A 23,154-nucleotide genomic window follows, 5' to 3' on the forward strand; every position below is an offset into this window, starting at 1 on the left:
CTTATACGTCACAACTGTCAAATTTTCTCTATGAAGCTGTAAATACAACATATCCTGCAATTTCTCAAAGAAACACATTTATTTGGAAGTTTTAAATTTTCATGCCAATGATGAACGGGGTTTGACAGTTATGACAGCTGTCACTTGACCCTAGCAAAATATAAAAAATTATTTTGAAATATTAACTGTTCTGCAACTGTTTTGCAACATTTCCATCAGACTCTCTACAACATGTTTTTAAACATTATTGCAAAGTGTTTATACCTTTGAATACATGTTTACACCTTCTGTCATATTTTTATATTTTTTGCAATATTTTTATACCTTTTAAAACTGTCTGCATCATTTGTAGACCTTTTCCAACATTTGTAATATTTTATCAACATGTTTAGATGCTTTACATCATTTACAGGCTTTTTAAAACATTTTTTAAGACTTTTACAAAATGTTTAGCTTTTTGCAACATTTATACACTCTTCACAACATGTTTTGATGTTTGAAAACAATATTAGGCGTCCTGCATCATGTTTATAACTTTGACAATATTTTTATGCAATCTGTCACTTTTCTACATTTTTTTCAACCTTTCTAAATTCTCTTCAATATTTCTAGACTTTCTAAAACATATTTAAACCTTCATTAATATTTTTAAACGTGTTGAAACATGTTCCTTCTTTCTACAATATTTTAAAATATTTCCAAACATTACTACACTCTTCTGCAACATTTCTATACTATCTACAGTATTTTCATTGCCTAAATTTGTGCTTTTGATGTGCAGTTTTCAGTTTTTGTTAAACAATTCCTTTAAAATTCTTTAAATTCTCTTGGAATTTTTCCAAAAATGTCAAAAATTTGACAATCTCTAAACCCTAGTATTGCAAGATTATTGAACAAAACATTTTCTGACTGCTCTTGACAGCATCGATGTAAACTGATGATTACGTAAATGCCACGTGACTATCAATTCAATATAATTTATAGAGTCATGTGAAAACTGTCAAATTTTCTGTTGTTGAGAAAAAATTAACTAATCAAACTTCTGATATAGAAAAATTAAGTTTTGTTTAATTTTTCGTTGTTTTGCTTGCTGAGTTATGAAAGTAACTAATTTTTTAGACCCTAAAATGTTGTTGCCAGTAAAAAAAGTTTTTCTATATGAATATGGGTTTGAAATTGACCATACCTATTTAGATTGAGCTCTAACGTTATCTGCAATCACAATTATCAACTATCTAGCTGTTTACTAATTTTAGAGCTTGATGGAGTGAATTTTTAGAGTTGTGACGTTTGAGAGAGGCTGAATAATGTCCTGAAACGTCACAACTGTCAAAAATACTCGTACGGAGCTACAAAACCACTAAATTGTAAATTTGTCTGTTTGTTAAGGACATTTAATAGTTTCAGAGCTCAATGGAGTGAATTTTGACAGTCGTCGGGTTTTTCGATAAGCCTTCCTCGACGTCAACTGTCAAAATTCCACTTATAGAGCTGTAAAATATGATTGGTTGTTTGCTGAGGGTATTTACTAGTTTTATAGCTCAATTTGATGATTTTAATTTGTACTGTCTTTAGAATAGCTTGATATACTCTCTGAGATGTCCAAAGCACTTTTATACTGATTTTAGCATCATTTTAAAATGTTTTCTACTTTGATAGCACGATGGAGCAAATTAAGAACAGTTGTCACATTTTTGTCACAACTGTCAAAATTTCACACATGGAGGTATAAAACCACATAAAATGTAATTACTAGTTTTATAGTGCAGTAAGAATATTATGGAGCTGTAAATTAACATTAATACTAGCTTTAGCATCTTTTCTACTTCTGTGGCTCGATAAAGTAAATTTTTATTGTTTTCATATTTTTAACAAAATGAACAACGTTCCTAAATGTAAAAATACATAAATCACGGCTTGCTAAGGGTATTCACTAGTTTTATACCTTGATGGAGTAGATTTTAACAATTGTGACGTTTATGCCAGACCGAATAACGCCCATAGACGTCACAAATGTCAAAATTCCACTCATAGAGCTATAAAATGTGATTGGCTGTTTGCTGAGGGTATTTACTAGTTTTCTAGCTCAATTTGATGATTTTAGTTTGTACTGTTTTTAGAATAGCTTGATAAACTCTCTGAGATGTCCAATGCAATTTTATACTGATTTTAGCATCATTTAAAAATGTTTTTTACTTTCATAGCACGATGGAGCAAATTGAGACAGTTGTCACATTTTTGTCACAACTGTCAAAATTTCACACATGGAGGTATAAAACCACATAAAATGTAATTACTAATAATAATATTGATACTATTTTCCAGTGAATTTTAATGGTTATTCACAAGGGAGTCTCATTTATTTATAAGTTGATTGCACCCTTAAACGGTGCAGAGTAAAGCGTCAATTACCGCCTTCCGAGTTCCGATAATCAGTTTGAAATTCCTTGAGGGATAACTTATTTTCGGAACACGCCGATAACAGCAAAAAACGGGAAAAAATGAGGGAATTAATGATCCGTGCATAAATCGAACAGAAGTTCCGCACGTCGATCCACGTGTTTCGGGATCGGTAAATGGCTTTTGGAGGAAATTTGAAGATGTCGTCACTTAAATGTTATTAATATGCACCCCATTTTCCGATATTTACGATCCTGGAAAACGGACGCAATGTTGGGGGTTATTCGGGAAAAAAATATCGCAAAATGTGGCAGAGGTGTTCGATACGGTCGAGAATCGCGCGTTATGAGGCATGACTCGAATTTGTATAGCCGAATTAACAGTCGATAAAGTTCAATTTGATTGGTTCTCGACGATAGAGCGAAATGAATTTTATAGTTTCAGCGCGATATAAATCTTTGTTGACTGTCTGTCTGCTTGAAGAATTATTAACCTCAGAGTAAAATTTTTGTCGGGCATTTTCCACATAAGTGAGAGAGAATACCCAGAATATAAAAGAACATAAAACATAAAACATATGAAAAGGACTGTGTGAACAAATGAAAGGGACTTCCAGTATAACCCAAGAGAACACCATCCCTTTCCATCGAGAAAATAGGAAACTAATAGACTATCCATAATGCAAAGAAGGGAGGTAGTAGAGCAGCAGTCAGGATTTAGAAGACACATAAGATCAAGTAGTTAGAAATCAAGCTAAGAAACGAAACACCCAAGATGCACAGCCTTATAAGAAAAGTATGGGAGAAGCCCACCATATAAAGAGAGGAAAACCCCAAGAACTCAAGTAGAACCCATTAATACAACAAGACAAACCACAGATACACCCTTAAAACAGACTTTGCCAACTAGTGCAGAGATCATCGACCACAAAACAGAATGTTCTCTGCAAAAGAGGAAATATTTTAAGGAAATGCCTAATAATGCTTATTATCAAAACATTAATGCCAATTATTATAAACAGCCAGGAAATTCAGGATGACCAAATAGGTCCAAAATAGTAAATAATGTATAGATGTTCTCAAAGAAGAGAAATCATGAGACAGATATTAATAAATGACTGAACACAAAGACTTTTTTGCAATGGAATATTCGGAGCCTAGTAAGTAATAAACCTGCACTACTTTCTCTCATTTGGGAATACAACCTACAAATAATAGCACTGAATGAAACAAGGATGAAAAATAATAAAAACATTTACATTAAGGGATACAATATTATCAGGAATGATTGGGATGGATAAATACGGTGGTGTTGCAATACTGTTCCAAAAAGATATCTCATATAAGAATATCAAGAAGGTCTTAATTCTCTCCGACTCCAACAATCCAATACAAAAAGTGGATGACAATACCATAAACCCTAAAAATGATCATATCACTTTAAAAACAAAAAGACTTTTAATTGAAGCAAAAGATGCAGGATTTGAGATTTCTTTGGCTTCGATACCAAGCCATTCCAGAATAAACGGGAATGAAAAAGTGGATCAATTTGCAAAACTAGGGAGAAACCTCAATGTTCCTTTGCAACTAGACCTGAACAAGGCAAGAATTGATGGATAGAAAAAGGAATGAGATGCAATTTAAAATAAAAGGGATACATTATGTGGGAAAAAAAGGATGCCTTAAACCGAGTGCCTTGGTTCAAAAAATAAAAACAGAAAAATGATCACAACCATTATAAGAATGCGAACAGGACATTGCCTGACTAAGGAACATCAATTTAGAATTGGGGTGGCAGATTCCCCATTTTGTGAATGCGGAACAATCGAGAACTTGAATCACATATTTTTCCAATGCTATATCAACTCTGATGGAGTCTTTGACCTTTATAGAGACCTGCAGAATGGAGGTGTATTCCCATGGGTTTTCCTAGTTTAATTGAGTGCCCAACAAACATGTTAATCAACCGACTAAATAAATACCTGGTTCCTGGACCCATTTTACTCTCATCCAGTAGTTGTGTTGTCTTTCTAATACTCAGCACCGTACGCCCATATCAAGGAGGAAGCAAAGCTCAGAAACCACACAATACATCCAATTGATTTGGATACCGAAGCACCAAGAGGCCTGCCTGGGGATGGCCTAGAGTCAGACAAATCCTAGGCAGAAAGAAAACCCTTGGCAAATTGCCCCATAGAGGGAGCAGAAGCCATATTCCCCTAGTTAGATAAGGGATTCAGGAAGGACTACAACCTAACCTAACATTAAAAAGAAAACTAAAGTTTACTTAGTACAACACGTTTTTATCCACCATTTTGCGACTAAATTAACCACAATACAGAAGAAAGGTTTTGTCAATAAAGGTGAAAAGGAGAAAAGGTCTACTATCTACCTGTTCAAAATAGTCAAGACCCTATTCATAGAGATGTAAAATGCTGTTAAACTTAGTTAACCAGATTGTGCTGTTTTTTATGTACATTTTATATTTATTAAGTTGTGGAGTGGTTTTTGACAGTTGACACTTAAATGACAGACTATTGTAGACAGATAGTTTTATGGTGGATAAGATATGGAGGTGTAAAATGCTGTTAAATTTCTTTAAGTTGATTCTCTTCTTTTTCAAGTGCCTTTTATAGCTTTATTGGTTTGTAGAGCGGATTTTGACAGTTGACACATTAATGATAGACATTTAAGCCTCTGCCACATTATTTTCTTGTTCCTTTATTCAAATTTCCATAATAACAATAATTTCTTAACAACCTTAACAACTTATACAAAGTCAAATCTGGTAATTTTCAGTTCAGCTAAGAGTATGATTAAATGTCACGAAATCTCGCCGGAAAAACTCACTTTACGCATAATAAGCCTTCAAACTATTCCTAAACATAAAAAGTAGGTCTTAATAAGTAATATTCAGGCTTGGAAAATAAACTTAAACTTTAATCCACACCAGCTTATTAAATCCCCTTTGCAACTTGTTAAGTCGTCCTAAAAGTCTTAAATCCTGTTAAATTACCACTGATTTTAAAACCGAATGTTCGTTTCTTTTGGTTTCGAATCGTGTTCTTGAGGGTTTTTATTCAATTCAAATTCCTAAGCTCTGATTTTCGCTAAAAAGGCTGGAATTGCCTCTATTCCTGATCTATTTTAGTCGAACATCCATGGCGTGCCAGCTGACGCAAGAAGTTTGATAAGTGAATAATAAATTAAAACACCAACCGGCGAATCTAAATTTGAAATCCTGTAGTGTAATTGTGTATGCGGAAACTTTGGAAATTTCGAAACACCCGAACATCAAAATATTGATGAAGAAGCGAATTTTCAAGCTAAAATAGTATTTAAATAATTCAGTTTCAAAATTTTAAAAAACTGAAATAGCCGTTTTATGTAATTTAAAAAATTGAATCCAAAAATTACTACCAAAATATACTGCTCGAAATTTTATTTAAAAAAACATAAAATTTATTGGTTTTTCAAAATATTGACTATTCGAAAAAAATTATTTTCTATTTTAATGAGCATTGTATAAATAAAGATAAAGGACAATTCAACGATTATAACTCTGGAATCCTAGTCATATTTATAAAGTATGTAGAATATAAGAAATGTATTAATATTAATTATTATGAGAAGTTTTTAGAATTCACAGTCTTTAGCCTAGTTTATTAAAAGAAATTCATTTAATTTTAGTATTAGTAATATGATTGGAAGTAAAAATCATACATCCTGGCGGACGAAGGAGGAAATGTTGTGTTGAATATTAAAGATCCTTTGAAAAAAATACATTGATATCCTTTTTAATAACCAAAGAGAAGAAATAACTTCTACACACACACAAAATGAAACTGAACCATCAATTTAAAAAGAAGAAGAGCAAGTAGCAATAAAGTCTGCAAAAGATGGGAAAGCTCCTGGTCCTGACAATCTACCAGCAGATGTGTTTAAGCTGATTGAAGAGCAATATTTAGGTCCTGTGACAATTCTGTTTAATAACAGGAATAATACCAGAAGAGTGGCTTCGGTCTACGTTTGTCCCAAAGTAATCTACCGTAGAATTTATAAAAAGCTGGAAGAAAATATCGCCGATACTCAGTTTGGATTTAGAAACGGAAGTGGTACGAGGGAAGCCATGTTTGCCTACAATGTCTTGATGTCAACCAAAAGGTCCTATATTGACTATAACAAAACATTTGATAAAGTGAGACACAAACAACTAATAGCAGCTACGAAACAAGAAAACTTCGACAAAAGAGATATACAAATAATAGTGAACTTGTATTTAAACCAAAGTGAGTCTGTCCGCTTCCAATCCGAACTAACTAACTCAGTGGAAATCAAACGAGGAGTCAGACAAAGTTGTGTTCTTTCGCCACTCCTTTTCAACCTGTATTCAGAAAAAACTTTCACCAAAACCCTCGAAAATTAAGAAGTTGAATGAAGAGTTAACGGCATTCCACTGAACAATTTGCGCTATGCGGACGATACAGTACTTCTTGCCGAAACCATGTCCGACCTTCAAAATATGTTGAATAACGTCATCACATCCAGTCGAGAATATGGTCTAACGTCTTCTTCTTCTGCTGCGTGTCCATTAATGGATGTTTGCGATGTGATGATCACATTTGTCCACTCTTCCTTATTACGTATGGTATGCATTAGTTCCTGCATTGTCCTCAGTCCTAACGTTGCGAAGCCATGACATCTTTTTCATGCCGATTCCTCTCTTTCCCTCAATCTTCCTCTCAATTATCAATTTGCAGGAATTGGTACCTCTCGTGGCCCAAGTATGCTGGTTTTCAACGTTTAATGGTGTCTAACAGTTTGCAGTTTTTATTGATTATTCTCAAGACCCCATCGTTTGTTCTTCTTGCAGTCCATGGAATCCTCAGTACACGCGTATAGACCCACATCTCGAATGCTTCTAGTTTGTTCATAGTGCTCACCTTCAGTGTCCATCCCTCCATGCCATAAAGCAGCACTGTCCAGACATAGCATTTGACAAATCTAATTTTCAAGCCAAGATTGAAATCAGTATTGATGAGCACTTTTTTGAATTTCATGAACTCACTGCGGCCATTTTCAATCCGGCATCTGATTTCTGTGTCTGATGTCCAGTTTTCACACAGCTCTATTGGTTGATTCTCATATGTTAGGCTTGAGTTTTGAAACTCTGGTGGCTTTCGAGTAATTATCATAAATTTAGTCTTCTTGGTGTTGATATTGAGGCCTATGTTCTTACTGCATTCCCCGACAGTCCCAAGCATATCCCGCAAATCCTCCATATTTTCTGCAATTAGAACTGTGTCGTCCGCATAACGAATATTGTTCACCCATACACCATTCACCTTAACGCCCACGTTGCGTTCTTCTAGGGCTTCAGAATATAAATTGAAGAGAAGTGGGGAGAGAACACACCCCTCTACAAATTGGTCTTGCTTCTGTGAGATCGTTACCAACTCTGCTTTCAGGAATTTGGTTCCAATATAGGCTTTGAATGTGGCGGATGTCTTTTTGGTCTATGTCCAATCTATTTAAGATTTAGACCAGTTTATGTTGGACTCTGTCGAACGCCTTTTCAGAATCAATGAAACACAGCATTATGTCCTTTCTCTGATAGTTCCAGTTCTTAATCAGTACTTGAGTCGCAACTAATGCTTCTTTCGTGCCTAAACCTCGTCTGAATCCAAATTGTGTGGATCCGATGTTTCTTTGACACTTTATTGATATTCTGTAGTGGATAATTTTAAGGAATAACTGAAACTGAAACTGAATTTGACCATTCAGTCCAGTAAAAATTTCAAAAATTGGAGTTATTTAATGATAAAAGCATAATAAACAAAACTGAAATAGAAGTAACACTAAACACTGAGCAGTAAGTTTCCTTGTGTTTTGTTGGATTTTCCAAGCCTCTGGGTATTTACAAGATATATAATAAACCCGTTTTTACTTATTTTCAGGATATTTTTCTGCCGCACAACATGTCGAGCAGGATTATCCACAGCAACCAAAGTCTAGTACTCCAGAAAGTAACCAAGCAGAGTGCGGGAGTTTATCGGTGTTCGGTTGTCAATTCCGAAGGTGAAACCGTAAGCGACGACCTCAATTTTCGTGTTCAATGTAAGTTTTTCACCGAAAAATCATCATCGTTGCCGGAAAAAACGCGAAACAGATTTCCCAAAGGATACAGTAATTTTTAATTTGGTTTATAAACAAGATTTATCCGGAGCCGTAATATTCTTTGGGCTCGAATGCGAAACAGAACGGGTTTATTTAATATGCAAATGAGTTTCGGAAAGAAACATAAAGCCACTAAACTGACACTTAAATCTTTCAAAAGTTTTAAATTGCATTCTTGACTTTCCTTATGTTTGTTTAACCCGTTTTGACGATTTCGGTGCAACCAAAAGAAAAAATACAAATATGCAATTGCTTTAACAGGATTTGTGTGTTTAAATAAATAAATTTGTTGTAGATGCGCCGATATGCAAGTACGACAAAATTATGATTGTTGGAGCATCACGAGATGAGTCTGTTGATGTAGTCTGTGAAGTTGAGTCGGATCCACCAGCAAAGGTAATTAAACATTCATCAAATTGGCACTGATTTTGACAGTTTTTGACAATGACAATGCTATTTGACAGATTGCGCCTTTGTTCTGTAAAGCTCTGAAAAAGGTTGAACCACACACAATTTTAGCGAGTGTGTCAATTTGGTTAGTTTATCAAAGGCAAAAACGTCCAGGGCCAAACAATTTGACAAGTGCCAACGTCACAACTGTCAAATCATTTAAGAAATACTGTCTTGAAGAAATACTCCCACAACAATTTCAGCTGGTTTTGACAATTGTCAAGTGTAATCAGTCGTACAGAGATCAGTCAACTTGTAGGCTCTGTCTTTGTGACGTCTATGTCAACAGAACTGTATACTAAAACTGTCAAAGATTAACTTAGACCAACTTGTAACATTATGGAAAGTATTGCACACTTTTACGTCGTATTCGGTTTGTTTTGTCAGTTTTGACGTTCGTGACAGTGACGTCAAATCTTGTACTGAAACTATCTTGCAGCTGTTTCACATACGTTTCCCTACAACTGCAAAAAGCTCGTGCAATACTGAGAAAACTTAAAAAGTTTTTGTTTTTTTGTATAAACTGGTTACGTTTTTGCTCTAGCTAGTCAATTTTGACAACTATGGCATGACATTAGTAAACTAATTTATTATACAAGGTGTCTCAAGGATTTATAGGAAGAAAGCATCAGGAGAAAAAAAATAATCAAATATCTTCCTATCCTATAAACGTGTATGTTGATTTTGTTTTGTAATTTATCTAGTTTTAACAGAAATTTGTATAAAAAAAAATTATTTTGTCTTTTTTTTATTAGAAAGTAAGTAGTTTTTTCAAAAACACAGAAGTTCATATTTATACGATAATTTGTCCTTATTTCTTTGTGTGTCTTATCTCCTGGGCGGATTCAAACTTGAGACACTCTGTATAAGCCAACACGTCACAACTGTCAAAAGATTGAGGTATGAAGTTCAGTTTAGTAGCAGCCTTGTACGTTAAACCTTTTTTAAGTTTTTCAAGTATGCCCTATTGCTTTATTGGATTTTGGACAGGTTTTTGACAGTTGACACTTTAATGACAGACAAGACGAAGAAAGAAGGTGTAAAATACTCTTTAATCTTGTTAACTTGATTCTGCTCGTTTTTGACATAGTGACAGATATAACGTAGATTTTAATGGATAATTTAGCTGAGTAGTCACGTGACTACTGTCAAAATAATTGTCATTAATATCGGAAACCCGTACTCCGAGGTTTGCAGCTTTTGAGCACAATTTTTTGACACGTGGTTCTAGAACACTATTTACCTAGAAGGTCACGTGACATTTGTCAAAATAACTGTCATATATCTCCGAAAAAACGTCTTGTTTCGAAAACTGTGTTAAACTGTAATTCTTGGAGATTCTAGTTAAGTTTTGACAGTTTTGACATTAGTAAGCAGTCATGTGACCCACTGAAAAAATGACTGTTTTAAGGATAATTTTAGAATCCCCATTAAATATTCTATTCAATAACCTGAAAACAGTACAAAAATCAGTACAGTCAAGGAGAAAAGCAGTGCCAAAGTTTGAACAGCCAGTTTGCAAAAACAGTCAGGAACAAAATCGCCAGTAAACACTTGGAGTAAGAAATTGACTGTTTGAACCACATTTTTGGAATCCTCATTAAATTTCCTATTTAATAACCTGAAAATACAGTACAAAAATTAGTACAGTCAGTGGAAAAAGCGGTATCAAAGTTTGAATTGCCAGAAATACAGTTAGAGACAGTCAGGTACAAAATCGCTTGTAAAACCCACTGAGAGTGAAAAAATGACTGTTTGAAGCACATTTTTGGAATTCTGATTAAATTTCCTATTTGATAACCTGAAGAAACAGTACAAAGTTTAGTACAGTCAGAGAGAAAAGCGGTATCAAAATTTGAACTGTCAGAAAGACAGTTTGAAAGGACAGTCAAGGAGAAAATCCCCTATAAAACCCACGTGGAGTGAGAAAATGACTGTTTGAAGCACATTTTTGGAATCCTGATTAAATTTCCTATTTAATAACCTAAAAAAAGAGTACAAAGTTTAGTACAGTCAGGGAGAAAAGCGGTATCAAAGTTTGAATTGCAGGAATCACAGTAGGGACAGTCAGGCACAAAATCGCCTCTAAAACCCACTGAGAGGGAGAAAAATACTGTTTTAAGCACATTTTTGGAATCCCCATTAAATTTCCTATTTAATAACCTAAAAATACAGTACAAAAATTAGTACAGTCAGTGGAAAAAGCGGTATCAAAGTTTGAATTGCCAGAAATACAGTAGGGACAGTCAGGAACAAAATCGCTTGTAAAACCCACTGAGAGTGAAAAAATGACTGTTTGAAGCACATTTTCGGAATTCTGATGAAATTTCCTATTTGATATCCTAAAAAAAGAGTATATAGTTTAGTACAGTCAGAGAGAAAAGCGGTGTCAAAATTTGAACTGACAGAAAGAGTTTGAAAGGACAGTCAGGGAGAAAATCCCCTGTAAAACCCACTTGGAGTGAGAAAATGACTATTTTAAGTACATTTTTGGAATCCTGATAAAATTCCCTATTTAATAACCTGAAAATACAGTACAAAAATTAGTACAGTCAGTGGAAAAAGCGGTATCAAAGATTGAATTGCCAGAAATACAGTAGGTACAGTTAGGAACAAAATCGCTTGTAAAACCCACTTGGAGTAAGAACATGACTGTTTTAAGTACATTTTTGGGATCCTCTTTGAATTCCCTATTTATTGATCTAAAAAAATAGTACATATTTAGTACAGTCAGAGAGAAAAGCGGTATCAAAATTTGAATTGCCAGAAACACAGTAGGGACAGTCAGGCACAAAATCGCCTCTAAAACCCACTGAGAGCGAGAAAAACACTGTTTTAAGCACATTTTTGGAATCCTCATTAAATTTCCTATTTAGTAAACTGAAAAAAGAGTACAAAAATTAGTACAGTCAGTGGAAAAGCGGTATCAAATTTTGAATTGCCAGAAATACAGTAGGGACAGTCAGGAACAAAATCGCTTGTAAAACCCACTGAGAGTGAAAAAATGATAGTTTGAAGCACATTTTTGGAATTCTGATTAAATTTCCTATTTGATAACCTGAAGAAACAGTACAAAATTTAGTACAGTCAGAGAGAAAAGCGGTATCAAAATTTGAACTGTCAGAAAGACAGTTTGAAAGGACAGTCAGGGACAAAAACCCGGCTCCTCACAAGACTGTCAAATCCGCACTGAAGTTCAGTTCGCAGTAGGTTTTGACAGTAAATATGATTTGGCACACATCTGCCTACTGAGCAAATTTGAACAGTTTTCTATAACACTACAAAGTGCTAGAACACATCCCAAATGCGACAGCTGTATCAAAATTGTCAAAGTTTTCAAAACCGCAAGACAAATTCGGCTTTTGCCTTTTTGGTTCTTTTCATTGCGGTAAAAAAAAATAAAGAAAGTAAACATGTTTTACTCCATAACTCGATAACATTCGAATTGGCACTAAACCATTTTCCAGCCGATCTAACACACTCATAACGTTCGAAAAATAAAACGATCGTCTTTTTGCAGAGTTACAAATGGAAATTCAATAATTCCGGCGAAACTTTCGAGATCGATTCGGAAAGGTTTGCGAAAAGTAGCAACGGCACAGTTAGCATACTCGACTACACACCGAAAACGGAACAGGATTATGGATCGTTGTCGTGTTGGGCATCGAATACGGTTGGACATCAGCTTAATCCTTGCGTGTTCCAAGTGGTCGCGGCAGGTAAGTTTTAGTGTAAATTAGGCTTAACACAACCCCGATACGAAAATCTCCTAAGGCCGTGTTTGTGCCCGTTAATTCCCTCTCAACGGCGTTCTGCTTCTAAGCTTCCCAGTTTACCCTGGAGATGTTACATACTGTGTTACATAGTGATCAGTTTGGACTGTTTCGATACAGTTAATTCGATACGGGTGTCAAATACAACAACAATATTGTGCTATATTCAGGGTTTAAACGGTTTCACGTGTATAGCCATTGACCGTCAATGACACATTTACCTAATAATAATAATTATTATCTTTACATAGATACATTTCACATGAAATATACAACATAAAAGGAAACAAAGTATAAGCATGTCTAAGGTAATACAACAACTTCAATTTCTTCTTCAATCCTTCAATTTTCTGTGCTTTTTGAGACACCCTGTGGAGAAAACAACTGAGAATTGAAAAGAGTTTATAACATCAAATTGTAGCCCGTTATTTTCTGAACATTTCCCTTTTTTATTCCCTCTGATATCTCAATTATTAAGGAAAATACAGGGTTTCGAAGAAAATTTGGATATTGATCTTATTTTTCCACACCTGTTTCCAACATGGGTGATGTGGCGAAGGCTGTAGCGTTGATTTAAGTTGGTACAAGTTACAGCGATGTTGCTGACATGTTAGGAAAATTAAAATCTGCGATATATCGTAATGTAAGATGTTGGAGACAAACGGGAGAGTATGTGAGGAGACGATGTCAAGGAAGAAAACGGTCAACCACGGCTAGAGATGACAGATTCATAGTCTTGAATGGGCATAAAACAGTACGCGAACTGGAAGAAGAACAAGTTCCTGGACCATTAGCAGAAGGTTTAAGAAAGTTGGTTTGGAGGCTATAGAACCAAGAAAGCTCCATTACTCCAGCTGATCAGTGGGTCAATGTTTTGTTCACGATTTTATGTTAATTCCATCGACGGCAGAGAAAGGTTATATCGTCGCCGAGGAGAACAAGATGAACAATTTAATTTTACTCCCACTATCTTCTATGGTGGAGGCTCAGTGATGGTCTCGTGTGGAATTGGAAAACAGAGTTGGTTGTTGTTAATGGAGCTTTAAATGCAGATGGATACATTCGTAATCTTCTACAAGAGCATATCGTACCATTTGCTCCCCAAACTTTTTGCTAATGCACGACAATGCCCGCCTTTACAAGGCTCGTTGGCACATCCATCGCATTTCTGCTGTTCTGGTGTTGTAAGTATGCAACGTTTCCAGAATAAAGTATTATTTTTAAATAAGAATGACACATTCATATACGTACAATCCAAAAACTGTTAATAGACTATCTGCCCTCAATTTACCTCTGCAAGAATCCCTAAAGCCCATCTTTAGTATAACTCTTATAGCGCGCTTTTGAGCAACCAAACTTGGACACTTGGACAGTAAGTCCGTGGATTTTGGCCCAAAAACAGTTATTTTTCAATAAATTAGGGAGAAAATGCCAAAACAAAAGTTGGTGTTCAGAATGAACTAAAAATTAGAAATCTCCCAACCTACATCAATCTAAAACTTCAAATATTCAATACTACATTGAGTTTTCTTCTCTCAAAAATAGAACTTTTCATAACTGGTTAGGTAAACAAATACTAATTTTAGACTAATAATACGAACAAATTTCAGGTAAACCGTTAGCAGTGCGAAACTGCACCTTAACAAACCAAACCACCAACTCGGTGGAGGTTTCCTGTTTGCCAAGCTTTGATGGAGGTCTTCCTCAGCATTTCCTCCTGGAGTTGTACTCGGCAGGTGCAAAAAAACCACGCTACAACATCACTTCCTTCACTGAACCGTACTTTTTCTTGGACAACTTGGAAACGGACGTTACCTTCAGAATAGAGGTGTACGCAGTAAACGCTAAAGGGCGTAGCCCTGGTGTTGTACTGGAGGAAATTACGTTTAGAGATGCAGAAAAAAGGACAGGTGTGTTTTACGAGATTTTGAAGAATTTGGAAAATTTGCTTTTGTTGTGTTGACATAACTTTTGATCTTCTTCTAGCAGTAGATGGGGATTTTGGAATTTCCCCAATACTGGGTATCCTAGTCGGTGCTTTTGTGACAATAGTAGTTATCACAGTTATTGTGGTTGTTAGAGTGAGACGAAGACAAAATCTTCCTCAAGCTATACTGGACGAGAAGATATCTGGAGTACCGAGTCATTGTAACACCATGTCATCCACTAAACCTCTATTGAGGAGTGTTTCTCCCAGAGATTTGGATGAAAAGGACCCGGATATTATACCTGCTAAATACGGTAATAAAATGTTGCCCCTGTAATACAATTTTTTAAATAAAATCACTAATATTTGACCATATAAGTTTAAATTTATTTTATTAGTTGCACACACTATTTTTTACTCTAAAAAAATATTGGCGTGCGTGTTTCCTATGATCTTGCAAAGTATGATTTAAGACTGAAAGTTCGTTTAGTATCTCAGTTCACGAAAGTTGGTAAAACTGTCTTAAATGAAACTACTAACTTTCAGAAGACCAAGTGGGAAACTCACGTTTCAGCTTAAGCTATGCTAGATTTATGGTCTTGTATTATTTCAGAATTAATAATAAAAAAACTCAATTTCTTTATAAAATTTTCATTAAAATGTTTAAAAGGATTGAAAGCTATAGAGAAAAACTATTCAGGGAGCTCAAAAAAATTTAACATGGATGTTATAAACAAGAAAAAATTATTTGTAAACAAAAACATGTCTTATACTAAGTCAGTTAACCAATGTTAACTAACAAAAACAGTCTTAGATAGGTCACTACTACTACAAATTTTATAAGAAATAAATTTCCAAATGCTGTTCAATTAGTTTACAATTTCTTCCAACAATTTCTAGAACTGCCTAAAAGTTCCGAAATAACTCTAAAACAGTCCAGAACATGGAAAATGCACTTTAAACTGTCCAAAACCCTTCCAAATGCTTCTAAAGTAGTGTCTAAGAGTTCCAAATGTTCCTGAAATATCACAGAATCTTCTAAAAGCTTTTGGAAAAGTGGAAAAACTTCCAACTTCTTTTCAAATAATTCTAAAAGTCCTCAAAACAGTCTAAAAGAAGACCGTATGCTCCTAGAGCAGTTAAAAAGCTTCCAATAATTTCCAGAACTGTCTAGGGTTTCCAAATGCTTTAGAAGCAGTCCAGAACCTTTATATTATACTCTTCAACTATCCAAACTGTCCTGAAGGAGTCTAAAAAGATTTAAAAACACTATAGAAACTCCAAAAGCTTCCAGAACAGCGTCTAGAAGCTCCAAATGTTCCTGAAACAGCCTAGAAGCTTCCAAAAGCTTTTGGAAAAGTCTAAAAGCTTCCAACTTTTTTCATCTAGTCCTAGAAATCTCCAAAAAATTTCAAAGCAGTCTAAAAAATTTCGATATGCTTCTAGAGCAGTTTTAAAGCTTCCACCACTTTCTAGAACTGCCTAAAAGTTCCCAAATGCCTCTAAAGCAGTCCAGAACATGCAATATGCACTTTAAACCGTCACAAACTCTTCCAAATACTACTGAAGTAGTCTAAAACGATTTAAAAAGTTTCCAAAACACTAGAAACTGCAAAAATTTCCAAAACAGTGTCTAAAGGCTCCAAATGTTCCTGAAACAGCATAAAAGCTTCCAAAAGCGTTTGGAAAAGTCTAAAAACTTCCAACTTCTTTTCAACTAGTTCTAAAAGTGCTCAAATGATTTCAAAACAGTCTAAAAGATTTCCATATGCTTCTAGAGCAGTTTTAAAGCTTCCACTACTTTCTAGAACTGCCTAAAAGTTCCCAAATACCTCTAAAGCAGTCCAGAACATGCAAAATGCACTTTAAACTGTCCAAAACCCTTCCAAATGCTTCTGAAGTAGCCTAAAACGATTACAAAGATTTCCAAAACACTAGAAACTCCAAAAACTTCCAAAACAGTGTCTAAAGGCTCCAAATGCTCCTGAAACAGCCTAGAAGCTTCGAAAAGCTTTTGGAAAAGTCTAAAAACTTCCAACTTCTTTTCAACTAGTTCTAAAAGTGCTCAAATGATTTCAAAACAGTCTAAAATATTTCCATATGCTTCTAGAGCAGTTTTAAAGCTTCCACTACTTTCTAGAACTGCCTAAAAATTCCCAAATACCTCTAAAGCAGTCCAGAACATCCAATATGCTCTTTAAACTGTCCAAAAACGTTCCAAATGCTTCTGAAGTAGTCTAAAACGATTTAAAAAGTTTCCAAAACACTAGAAACTCCAAAAACTTCCAAAACAGTGTCTAAAGGCTCCAAATGTTCCTGAAACAGCCTAGAAGCTTCGAAAAGCTTTTGGAAAAGTCTAAAAACTTCCAACTTCTTTTCAACTAGTTCTAAAAGTGCTCAAATGATTTCAAAACAGTCTAAAATATTTCCATATGCTTCTAGAGCAGTTTTAAAGCTTCCACTACTTTCTAGAACTGCCTAAAAATTCCCAAATACCTCTAAAGCAGTCCAGAACATCCAATATGCTCTTTAAACTGTCCAAAACCCTTCCAAATGCTTCTGAAGTAGCCTAAAACGATTACAAAGATTTCCAAAACACTAGAAACTCCAAAAACTTCCAAAACAGTGTCTAAAAGCTCCCAATGTTCCTGAAACAGCATAAAAGCTTCGAAAAGCTTTTGGAAAAGTCTAAAAACTTCCAACTTCTTTTCAACTAGTTCTAAAAGTGCTCAAATGATTTCAAAACAGTCTAAAAGATTTCCATATGCTTCTAGAGCAATTTAAAAGCTTCCAATAATTTCCAGAACTGTCTAAGGTTTCCAAATGCCTTCGCAGCAGTCCAAAACCTTTATATTATACTCTTCAACTATCCAAACTTTCCTGAAAGAGTCTAAAAAGATTTAAAAACACTATAGAAACTCCAAAAGCTTCCAGAACAGTGTCTAGAAGCTCCAAATGTTCCTGAAACAGCCTAGAAGCTTCCAAAAGCTTTTGGAAAAGTCTAAAAACTTCCAACATCTTTTCAACTAGTTCTAAAAGTGCTCAAATGATTTCAAAACAGTCTAAAAGATTTCCATATGCTTCTAAAGCAGTTTTAAAGCTTCCACCGCTTTCTAGAACTGCCTAAAGGTTCCAAAGTGCCTCTAAAGCAGTCCAGAACATGCAAAATGCATTTTAAACTGTCCTAATGCTTCTGAAGTAGTCTAAAACGATTACAAAAGTTTCCACAACACTAGAAACTCCAAAAACTTTCAAAGCAGTGTCTAAAAGCTTCAAATGTTCCTGAAACATCCCAGAATCTTCCAAAAGCTTTTGGAAAAGTGGAAAAACTTTCAACTTCTTTTCAAATAGTTCTAAAAGTCCTCAAAAAATTTCAAAACAGTCTAATATATATATTATCGTATGCTTCTAGAGCAGTTTAAAAGCTTCCAATAATTTCCAGAACTGTCTAGGGTTTCCAAATGTCTTAGAAGCAGTCCAGAACCTTTATATTATGCTCTTCAACTATCCAAACTTTTTTGAAGGAGTTTAAAAAGATTTAAAAACACTATAGAAACTCCAAAAGTTTCCAGAACAGTGTTTAGAAGCTTCAAATGTTCCTGAAACAGCCTAGAAGCTTCGAAAAGCTTTTGGAAAAGTCTAAAAACTTCGAACTTCTTTTCAACTAGTTCTAAAAGTGCTTAAAAGATTTCAAAGCAGTCTGAAAAATTTCCATATGCTTCTAGAGCAGTTTTAAAGCTTCCACTACTTTTTAGAAGTGCCTAAATGTTCCCAAATACCTCTAAAGCAGTCCAGAACATCCAATATGCTCTTTAAACTGTCCAAAAACGTTCCAAATGCTTCTGAAGTAGTCTAAAACGATTTAAAAAGTTTCCAAAACACTAGAAACTCCAAAAACTTCCAAAACAGTGTCTAAAAGCTTCAAATGTTCCTGAAACAGCATAGAAGCTTTCAAAAGCTTTTGGAAAAGTCTAGAAACTTCCACCTTCTTCAAAAGTCCTCAAAAGATTTGAAAACAGTCTAAATATTTCCATATGCTTCTAGAGCAGTTTAAAAGCTTCCAAAAATTTCCAGAACTGTCTAGGGTTTCCAAATGCCTTAGAAGCAGTCCTTTAATATGCTCTTTAAATTGTCCAAAAACCTTCTGAATGCTCCTAAAATAATCTAATGAGATTTAAAAAGCTTCCAAAACTTTACAGAAGCTCCAGAAGCTTTCAAATGCTGTTTCAGTCTAGAAGTTCTCCATGAATTTCAAAACATTCTAAAAGCTTTCGTATGCTTCTAACCCAGATTAGAATCTTCCAACTATTCCTAGAATCGTCTAAGAGTTTCCAAATGCTTCTAAACTAATTGTTTTATATAGCACATATCAAGTTTCGCTCAAATTTGAAAAGAACGGTCTATTTGTACTTGAGTGAAGATAAGGAAAGAATGTCTATCTTAAAAATCTCTAATTTGCACCTATTGTCATTTGCTCCTCATTCATAATCTTCCAAATACGTTCCAGAACAGTCCAGAAGCTTCTTAAAGCTTCCAGAACATTCCAGATGGTTCTAATAGCATTCAGAATGTCCTAAAAATCCCTCCAACATATTTTAAAAGAAAGAAGTAGTAGTCCATATTCTTTCAGTGGAGTCGCAAGAGTACGAAAGGAAGGAAATGACAAACAGTCTTCTCCACAGTACTTTATTATGACCTTAGATGGTAAGGTCTGCTCAACAAGTTTCGGTCACATAAATGACCATCTTCAGGAGCTACAAGAATAACCTACTTTACATGGTGTACCATAAGTTTAATGTTAAAAAACGAGATGTTAAAAAACGAGAAAACGTACCTTAAATCGATCGATCAATGTGACTACTGTCTTTTTACAAGGGGAGAGACAGAGAGACCCATGTTATAACGAATTAGTGACTATAACATAGTTAAGTAGGTGAACAATGCTGTAAAATTTAACACATGTAACAATTGATTAAAGGGATTATAGGGAAATTTAATAGTTACCTCATTATGGAGAAAAAACTAACTATAGCACATTAAATTAAAATTAAACAAAAAACAAAAAACTTAAACTAGACCCATTTAGGGCTGGGTGAGACCCTAGGGGGAAAAAAAGATCTTAAAACTCGTGCACCATCCACTGAAGAGGCGATCAAACAGGAAACAAAATGGAGGTGCAAAAATTTTTAAAAAATTTCACATTGATAAGCCGTTAATTTGAAGGCAGAGGGGGAACCGTTAAGAGGGGGTTACAATAAAATAAAATAAAATCAATAATTTAGCTGACAACAGGTGGATAGTTCTGCAACCCACAAAACAAGTGAAGATCAACAATAGAAAGGTTAAAACCCGCAACCATTCATACCGCAGGTGGTGGAGTTGAAAGTAAACAATGCACCAAACCAGCAAACAGGTGGACAACGTATTAAGCCAGATGAGGGTGGCTAATAGGGGTTCAAAAATGGTGGCAAAACTACAAGAAATGCCGACACCGACACACGCCACGGTGAGGGAGGGGAAAGTGAAAAAGGAGGTGTTAGGGTTGTGTAAAAGGGGTATGTGAAGCATTAAAAGGTTAAGGACCTAAAAAAGGAGGTTGATGTATGGTTAAGCTGGTCATTCAGGCAGGTGCACCCACCATCATCAGAAGCCTTGTTAATCTCAAGCACCTCAAGGTGGTTAAGTAGGCTGCCCTTACCACAGACATGCAGAATCTTGAAACCCTGTTCGGTGTTGAAGGTATGATTATTCTGACGAAGATGTCGAGAGAAATTAGATTTCATGTAAGAAGTATTTAGGTTAGGGTTGTTGGTGAACTTCAAGTACTCCCGAGTGTGTTCATGAATGCGAGTGGAGAACTTCCTGCCCGTCTGACCAACATAGAGAGCATTACATCCTGGGGTACAACAGGACAGTTGGTAAACGCCTGATTTATGGAGTTGGGGAGTAGGGTCTTTGGAATGGGAAAGGAATTGTCTAGAGGTGTTGGAGACTTTGAAGCAAATATTTATGTTATTTAACCTGAAAATGTTTTTAACCTGAAGTGACAGTGGGCCCATAAAAGGGATGGAAAAGAATTTGGGGTTTTCAGGTTTGTCTGAATGTATTAAGTTCTTATTGACAAATTTTTTAAAATGGTTAAAATAAATTTTATTAACTAATGTGTTTGGAAAATTATTATTGGTTGCTACTGTTCTGATCCAGGAAAGTTCTAAGTTAAAGTTTGTTTCAGACATTGGTATGTTAAATAGACGGTTAAAGAAACAGTTTAATGACGCAACCTTTTGATTAATTGGATGATTGGATTGGAAGGGGATTATGCAGTCAGTGCTTGTGGGTTTGTGATAGATGGAAAACTCAATGTGGTTACAAGACCTGTAAAGCAAAATATCAAGGAAAGGTAGTTTATGGGATGACTCTAGTTCCATGGTGAATGAGATTGAATGGTGTAAATCATTAAGAAACAAGAATAATTGTTGAAGGTCATCTAGAGACCCATCAAAAATACAGAAAATGTCATCCACATATCTTTTGAAGAAGAGTATTTTATTGAAGGAGTGGTAGGATTCTAGGGAATGTTCAATGTTGGACATAAAGATCTCTGCTAGCAGAGGGGAAAGGCATGAACCCATAGCCAGGCCTCCGGACTGTGAATAGAAAGTGTTGTTGAACTGGAAAAAGTTTTGGTCCAGTACCAGAGCCACCAGGGTTAATAAGTCTTCCACCTGGAAAGGGTCAAGACCTTCCGAAGAGGACAACAAATCCTGGACCAAGTTTAAACAATCAGGTGGTGGGATGCTGGGAAAGAGGTTGGAAACATCGAAGGAGACCATGATTGCTGTGTCTGGGATGATTAAGTCTTTGAGTTGGGAGCAAAGTTCAAATGAATTTTTTATGGAATATTTACTTTTAAATCCGGTGGTTTTAAGGATAATATCATTTAACCAGGCAGAAAGATGGTGGCAGGGAGAACCGCAAAAGGAAACCACTGGTCTGATGGGGATATTGGGTTTGTGGATTTTGGGAAGGCCATAGAGTTTGGGAACGGAGGGGTTGATAGGTATGATTTTGTATTTATTAAATCCCAAAGGTGTTAAAGTAGTCTGGACTCTATTAATAAATGACTTAAATTTCACCAGGAATTTGTCCAGAGGGGAGGAGTTTAAAATTTCAAAAGAGTCCGAATTCAGAAAATCCAGGACCTTGTCCATATACTGAGTTCTGTCAAGAACCACTACGCAATTGCCTTTGTCAGCTTTTGTTACTATCAAATCGTTGTCTTTGACTTTTTTCTTAAGTGAGGACAAGTTCCTGTTTTCTGTCCTGCTTACTGCAGGAACCACTGAAGAGAGACCTCCTGCGTGAAACCTGTTAAGATGGACAGCGCAAGCAGATCGAACTGCACCTTGTGAAGCTTCAGGGAGACTTCTAGAGATTACGTTCTCCAAATGGGCAGAGAAAACTTGTAAATCATTTACTCTAGGTGAAAAAGTGAAATTGTATTTAAGTCCTAAATTTAAAATACTTAAATCGTTTTGGGATAGGGCACAGTTTGACAGGTTTAGAGTTCGAGGGTGGAAAGAAAAATCTGAGCTATGAATGGGTTTAACACCAAAATCACCAATGAAGATGTTATTAACAAAAGTGGCTCCATCTGTCGGACTATGTGGGGAGTTATTGGAGGCTAGATGTGGGGTAGAGGACGGTGTAAGGGTTACGTTGGGAGTTATGTTGGAAGTGGCTTGATTGACGTAGTTAAGAGTCGGCACTGTTAAGGGGTTCAATCTTGATAGTTTACGTTGTAAAACCTCAAATTTGTTACTACCCATGTCACACACAAATTGCAATAAGGAATGGTGCAGTGAATCAAATTCAACAGGGTGCAGAACACTGGTTAGTTTGAAAAATAAACACTTAAGTTTAAGGTCAGTATTACTAAGTCTAAAGTATAACCTCTTGACCTCATCCTTAATCCAGACCCGTGTGGCCAGCTGGATCGCCCTCTTAGATGATGTAGACTTGGAGTTGCAGCGTAGGGAGACATAATTCGGTTTTAGATTCCGCCTCAGGCATTCGCCATTGAACCAGATGTCAAGTTGAGTAAGCTTCCTCGCCAGTAGATTCTTCTTGAATTCACGGACTAAAATTGCTCGACCAGCAGTTTTCAGAAAGAAGTAGTAGTCCATATTCTTTCAGTGGAGTCGCAAGATTCCTTTCGTACTCTTGCGACTCCACTGAAAGAATATGGACTACTACTTCTTTCTGAAAACTGCTGGTCGAGCAATTTTAGTCCGTGAATTCAAGAAGAATCTACTGGCGAGGAAGCTTACTCAACTTGACATCTGGTTCAATGGCGAATGCCTGAGGCGGAATCTAAAACCGAATTATGTCTCCCTACGCTGCAACTCCAAGTCTACATCATCTAAGA

The 23,154-nt window shown here is 35.6% G+C and overlaps 2 protein-coding genes across 6 annotated transcripts in view; one reads left to right on the top strand and one right to left on the bottom strand.

Moving 5' to 3' along the window:
* Positions 1-23,154, top strand: part of side-II (sidestep II transmembrane protein) — a 162,960-nt gene that overhangs the window by 130,926 nt on the left and 8,880 nt on the right. The window contains exons 9-13 of the mRNA XM_081980734.1: positions 8,357-8,516; positions 8,872-8,972; positions 12,547-12,745; positions 14,410-14,709; positions 14,786-15,040. Of these exons, the coding sequence (XP_081836860.1) occupies positions 8,357-8,516; positions 8,872-8,972; positions 12,547-12,745; positions 14,410-14,709; positions 14,786-15,040 (1,015 nt within the window). The remainder of the gene's footprint in view (positions 1-8,356; positions 8,517-8,871; positions 8,973-12,546; positions 12,746-14,409; positions 14,710-14,785; positions 15,041-23,154) is intronic.
* On the bottom strand, positions 19,399-22,926 carry LOC145728879 (uncharacterized). Of its 5 annotated transcripts, none has more exons than XM_081979387.1 (3): positions 19,731-22,926; positions 19,561-19,669; positions 19,399-19,480 (listed from the first exon to the last, which is right to left on the bottom strand). In XM_081979387.1, the coding sequence occupies exon 1, from the start codon at positions 22,910-22,912 to the stop codon at positions 20,294-20,296; it is 2,619 nt and encodes an 872-aa protein (XP_081835513.1). In that variant the 5' UTR covers positions 22,913-22,926; the 3' UTR covers positions 19,399-19,480; positions 19,561-19,669; positions 19,731-20,293. The 5 variants fall into 5 exon arrangements, with proteins under 5 accessions (XP_081835513.1, XP_081835515.1, XP_081835511.1 ...); XM_081979389.1 differs by having other exon boundaries at positions 19,399-19,496; XM_081979385.1 differs by having other exon boundaries at positions 19,399-19,669.

Source organism: Ips typographus, linkage group LG5, assembly GCF_016097725.1.
Source record: "Ips typographus isolate SLU linkage group LG5, UJ_Ityp_2.0, whole genome shotgun sequence".
Lineage (NCBI taxonomy): Eukaryota > Metazoa > Arthropoda > Insecta > Coleoptera > Curculionidae > Ips > Ips typographus.